This window comes from Tripterygium wilfordii, chromosome 4 (genome assembly GCF_013401445.1).
Source record: "Tripterygium wilfordii isolate XIE 37 chromosome 4, ASM1340144v1, whole genome shotgun sequence".
In the NCBI taxonomy this organism is placed as follows: domain Eukaryota; kingdom Viridiplantae; phylum Streptophyta; class Magnoliopsida; order Celastrales; family Celastraceae; genus Tripterygium; species Tripterygium wilfordii.
In genome coordinates this window covers 13,595,849-13,602,199 of record NC_052235.1, presented here as the reverse complement: position 1 = coordinate 13,602,199, position 6,351 = coordinate 13,595,849, and the positions used below count along the sequence as shown (strand labels likewise).

The following is a 6,351-nucleotide window of genomic DNA, read 5'->3' as shown; positions in this document are numbered from 1 at the left end:
AAGTTCATGAGAGAAGAGGAACTAAGGGAGTTCGATCAAAATAAAAAACAAATGCTGCAAAAAGATTATCTTTTTCTTTTCTTTTCTTTTAATTAAATTATGCTTTTTTTCTTTTATGATTTTATTCTCAATCCTTGTTTTTGCTTTTTGTTAATTTTGTGCCTGTTTGTCGGCCACATCAACTATTTTACTTTTTCTTTCATTTGTTGCTTTGACTGAGAACTTGAGTGTATCTTTGTTACCAAAACATCTTATTTGTACTTGCCTTATATTTAATGATTATGGATTAGGGTTTTGTCTTCTTTGATGTTAACTAAAATCCGTGAATCAAGGATATATATATACACTATCCATATATATATACCTTTGTAACTTGTAAGACGTTTTGTAACAACTAGTGATAACTCAGTTGACAATAGACTGAGTTATACATATGCGTGTCTAAAATTCGATTCCAAGAAAAACATATTTCTAATGCATTTAAAAAAAAATGAAAGTAGTTGAGTTTATTTTAATTAATCATATACCAACTAGGTTGCATGTTCCAGCCAATGATGAGAGACATGAGCCCACATATGAGCCAAGTTTCAAAAATTCAATCAGTCGTAAAACATGGTTGCTCATACCGTGTATCTGCAGAATTTGCAAAAATTCACTCTAATGGCCTTCAATGAGCCAAGCATTATCTAGTCTGTGAAGATGTAATTGTCAGAATAATGTCCAGATCAAACACCATTTCTCCTTACTATTACAAGAGATACGAAGAAAAAAAATTAAGTTCGGAAGGTCTGAGAATAAGTTATTCGTAAAATAAAGATATATAAGGTACATAAACCCTAAGTTCATCACTGAACTTCAGGGGTGTTATAGCGGAAAACAGAGAAAAATGTCGTTGTTCTCAATGCCTAAAGTGCCTCACATTGGTGAAGAGTAAAGAAACTTCATACTTGTTGCAGCAATCAATGGCATCCCCATCTCTGATACTCCCGCCAGGCTCTGCAATAACACCGACTCCACTCTCGCATGCCTCTTCAACTGCATCTTTCCAAGCTGTTCACAGAACAAGTGGATCCATGTTAGTAGATACTAAGGCCTCATGCCAGTATTTAGATCAAAGTTCAAGATAAATAGAAAAATTAGTAATAAACCGTTAAGTTGGTGACCAGTCATGGTGCATTTTTACTTTAATCCGCAGGATCTTATTCCAAGTCATCCTATTTGACAACAACTATGATGGTGTCAAGTTATTTGGCAAGTTACTTACCAAATGGGAAGAATGCATCGCTAGCCAAAGCAGCCCCTTTAACCTCCTCTCCCGCTTTCTCCAAGGCTATTCTCAAACTCTCCAGGCGGTTTGGCTGACCACTTCCCATACCCAACATGCAGTTATTCTGCCCAAAAAAGTGACGATGTCAAGCAAGTATTCTGACGCCATAGTTAAACAGTTTCAAGTGTAAGAGGAATCTTTCAAAACCTCGATAACAGATATCTTTTACCTTCGCTATGACAATAGCATTACTCTTGACATGCTTCACACAAAGCCATGCAAACTCTGCATCACTTAGCTCACTTCCTTCTGGAGTTCTCTGAGAGACCACATTGAATTTTATATCTTGCGGGGTAAGGTCATCTGAATCCTGAGCCAACCATCCACCGCCAACTTGTCTCAATGAAAGCTTTCCTTTCTCGTTCTTCTTTGCCTCAAGGATCCTCAGAGTCTTTGACTTTCCACGAAGAATCTCAAGTCCCTTCTTTGTGTAACTGGGAGCAACCACAATCTCATAGAACATTCGGGTTTCTCCATCTGTTGGGCTTCTGAACTCACGAATTTCCTTTGCAAGAGCCTAGAATAACAGAAGCAAAGTACTCGGGATATATAAGAATATTCAGCTCCACTATACAGTTGGCTTCTCTAGATAATCAGACTTGCATTTTGAAACATCACACATTAGGGGAGAGATGATTATATGCTTTTCAATGAACATGGTTAAATAATCAATCATAGCATATTGGTTATTTGCTTCCATAGTTCCATGTATTCAGTAACATGATTATCTAAGGAAGCAGATATCACTTCGAGTTTGTAGACAAAAATCAGTCCCAGGCCAACACTGGCAATCACAACTTACCTCATCAACTTCTATGTTGAATGCTACAATACCACCAAATGCACTGACTGGGTCTGCTTTCACAGCCAGCCTATAGGCTTCAAGGATATCATCACGTGACGCTACCCCACAAGGATTTGTATGCTTTACAACAACACAAGTTGGATTCTGAAACTCCGAAACACAATTCCATGCTGCATCAGCATCTAAGTAGTTATTATACGACATTTCCTGCACCAGAAGGCAGTATCTATCATTACAATCTGACGTATATAACAAAATCGATATAGTATACATATATTCCATGCTGCCTCAGTTTTGCTCAACGAGGCGCTTAGCCCAGTAGTAGTGATGGTCTCTGCTGTTAAGGGCAAAAACTAGACACGCATGGTGTATCACTGTATTAGCAGTGCTCCTGATAAGTATAGCAAGAAGTCCCAAGTTTGAAGAATACTAAAGATCTCCCAAAAAAAAGAAAAAAGCTGCATATGTCTCACCTTTCCATGGTGTTGAATTGCAGTAGCAATACCACCAGCATTAACCTCAGAAAGACTCTTGTCAGTATAAAATGCAGCATTTTGGTGGGGGTTTTCACCATAACGAAGAGAACTCTTCAATTCCAGAGGAACCGTTAACCTGGGAGGAAACTTATCTTCCAACACATAATGAACACTATCAGTACGTATGCCCCAATGATAAAAAGGTAAACAATTCTCATGCACAAGACTGTCACAGTGGGCGGGGTCGGGGACAAATAGGATTTACGTAGACCTAACCACATAGTATGTGGAGAAACTGTTTCCAAGAATGGAACCAATGACCTTTAGGTTGCACTCCTACAACTCTACCACTAGGCCACATGCCCTACAATGATAGCAACTAGAAAACAAAAAGAAAAGTAGTTGATAAACTCTCTTTACATTTTCTCTTCACCTCAATCTTATTTCTCTTTCATCATGTGATTATAATGTTGTAAACTAGAAATGGGATTACTTCCCACATCACTTTCATAGCTGTCCCACTGATAATTGTGCAAAGATATGACATGCAAAGGAATAAAAATTTTACCTCCCACAGTTTGCTTCCATAGCCACTCTGAAACTGCAGAATCATAAGAAGCAACATGCTGAAAAGCCTTCCAAGCAAGCTTTCTACGGAACTGTTGGTCATCCTGATTTCCTTTGAGAAATTCTAAGAGCGCGGGATAGTCTTGTGCATCGACAACTACCAGGACATCCTTGTGATTCTGTTTTCAAGATTTGAAGATTAGTGGATAAAGAAAAATAAACAATCCACACTGATCAAGGTACATAAGTAGCACTACAAGAGTATGCAAAATTAAGCACTGCATAATAAATCAGTATCGGCATTCAGCGTATTAACCTTAGCAGCAGCTCTGATCATGGCAGGGCCACCAATATCAATGTTCTCAATTCCTTCTTCAAAGGCAAGTCCTCCAGTTGAAGTAACTTTATCATAAAAGGGGTACAAGTTCACCACTACCACATCAAAAGTACCTGCACAGGATTCATTTTAGAACAGACAAAATGTTCCAAGAGTATACAAAATTAAGCACTACAAGAATAAAATAAGTGAATACAGAAAAGAAACATCTGCAACTATGGACTTCAAACTAAAACAGTTTTATCATGACTCACCAATGCCATGTTTACTGAGAGCTTCCATGTGATGCTTTTGGTCTCTTCTAGCGAGAATGCCACCATGTACGTTGGGGTGTAAAGTCTTCACACGACCATCAAGCTGTAAAAGAAAAGCAAAACTTATTTTCCAACATGATCTTTCCAGGAAAAAAAGACACCATTAACATAAGGAAAGCAACCGATATCAAGCTTCAAATGGAGTAGGAGTTACTGAAACCTACTGAATATAATTTTAAAACATCTTCACTTAAATTTTTCCAATTAACAATTGAAGACTTAGGTCCATTTACGCATATAAATATTCTATTAACTTGTTTCATGCGAGAAGAATCTCCAAGAATTTCTCATCAAGATTAAATCTAAAGAACCACGTGGAATTACCTATGGCATTGAATGGCAACAGAAGAGTGGAAATGGACTGGTCTATCTAGTAAAATGACACCCCATTCGACTGCATGAGCTAGCAATACCTGAGCTCAATTCCAGTCTCTTCACCCTTGGCGGTTCACTAGCTCAATTCCCCTATCACTTCAGAAACAGGTTGAGCATGAGCCACAATATTCAGATCTACTAGGTAGAAAGCTGTAATCGATGATCAGTTGACCACTCACACAAACACAACCACATTTCTTCAGAAACTCGGGTGGGATCAAGAGGGAGTTCCACCGACAGAGTCTAAGCAAACTAACTTGGTTCTAAGCTCCAACTGAGCCATTTCCGATACAAGTTTTTAATTTAAATGATGCAATATGAGCTGAAATGGACTTCACCGGCTTACTGAAACCACAACTTGAACATAGCGGCAGAAAATGATTACCATTCACCAAAGTGATCGCGAAAAACAGCTTAAAACGCCAGTACGAGCACAGATTTAATAAATACCCTAGCGCAAGCTTCAAATTCCTTTTATTCCAAGTGTTTAATTTCTCACCTAGAGCTCATTCACATAATGTCAACCATTTCCAAGATTTAATATCAAGCGCCAGTATGTCCATCAAAGTTTCAATATGAAGTCTGTGAATTAGGGGATTTCACATCATTGCGTTATACTTTCGAAACCAAATGAACAGAATAAGAAGTAGCTTACCATCTCGGGGAAACAGGTAAGCTCCTCCACCTTAGTCACACAGACGCCTGCATTTTCCAAAGTGGATGCTGTTCCTCCGGTTGATGCAATTGTGTATCTATAGATAACCAGAAACCCATCATAAACTGTATCACACACTGCCATCTCTATAAATGTAAAAGTTCGACAAATTTTCATATCCCTAGCCCAATTCAGGAGGTTCTCTTCGTCTAATTTTTTGCTTTTTCCAACAGCCTAAAAACTCACGCATAATCGTCCCACAAATATTGAAGGATCAAACAAATGAAATAAAGATTTTCTTTTTAGGAAAAAAAAAAACACTTGAAGTGGAAATTACCCCAATTCCTGGAGACCAGTACCAAGAAGGACCAAATCATTCTTGTTCGACAAAGATATTAGAGCTTGCTTCTTGCCTGAAACAAAATAACTGTTATTTGTAACTCGTAAAACTATTAAGGCAAAACGGCAAACAAAATCACAAAAATTAAAATTAACACAATTTTAAATATTTTAGATCCGTTCAAAGTTCAAACATAAGACTGTCGGAGTAATTACATATTTCCTAATTACATTATAACTTCGACAAAAAGAACCCTTATTTATGAGTACAAAATTATTTCAAATGTATTGAAATGCAAACCTATAAAGAGAAAGTAACAATGGTACCCGAGGAAGAAGCAGAGGCTTTAAGCTCGTTGTTTGGTACTGAAGGAGTTTGATGCTCGGCCATGGCTTTGACTGGATGATTACAACAAGAGCGCAGAGAAGTTGTATGAACCTAAACCAATAAACCGAAGCGTTAAAACCTAAATACATATAGAGACATATTGGAAATTCTCATTGAAAAGGAAAGGCAGACTTCCAAAAACCATTCACTTTATATACCTGTTGGGAGACAGAGCAAGAGAGAGGAGTGGTATGTCTCTGAGACAACGGCAGTCGAGAGCCCAAAGAGTTCGCAGCGAAAACGGCAGTTGTGCGGGAGGCCGTGGCGGCTGTGCTCACTCCGAACATGTCTTTTAAGACAGAAGGAAGCGGCGGCGGGCGTTTGTGTGTCGTATGCCGCTTGTGGGTTTGATACTCGTACACTGTAAGTCATGATGGTCACAATAAAATCAACATATTATTAATTTTTAAAGGGTAAAATAGTAATCAAATTAGGGGTGAAAAGGGTTTTTTATTTTTACATGAAGTTGAGAGAGTTTTTGGGAGTGAAACCGAAGGATCCCTAGTTACATTAATTTGTTATTGCCTCAAATATTAATATTCTCAATTAACTCTAAAATATTCTTTAATAGATATCCCTTGAAGGATACTCCTCGATAAACTATTTCGGACAACAAAAACAAGCTTGAAAAGAATGACACGTAATCATAAAATGGCATAAAAAATTATTAGCATAAATGAAGGAAAAATAAAAAAATATATTTTTTTTTTGAAAAAATGAATGTGTGTTTTAGTACATGATTAAATTGAGTATTTTTTTTTTTTTTGA

At 37.4% G+C, this 6,351-nt stretch overlaps 1 protein-coding gene across 1 annotated transcript; it reads right to left on the bottom strand.

The window, feature by feature from the left end:
- Positions 1-651: 651 nt before the first annotated feature.
- On the bottom strand, positions 652-5,948 carry LOC119995815 (bifunctional purine biosynthesis protein PurH). The gene is made up of 12 exons (XM_038842262.1): positions 5,742-5,948; positions 5,523-5,634; positions 5,194-5,269; positions 4,857-4,953; positions 3,767-3,869; positions 3,492-3,625; positions 3,177-3,354; positions 2,606-2,760; positions 2,130-2,339; positions 1,497-1,844; positions 1,265-1,391; positions 652-1,050 (listed from the first exon to the last, which is right to left on the bottom strand). Exons 1-12 carry the CDS (start codon positions 5,868-5,870, stop codon positions 899-901), a joined length of 1,821 nt encoding a protein of 606 aa, XP_038698190.1. The 5' UTR covers positions 5,871-5,948; the 3' UTR covers positions 652-898.
- Positions 5,949-6,351: the final 403 nt, after the last annotated feature.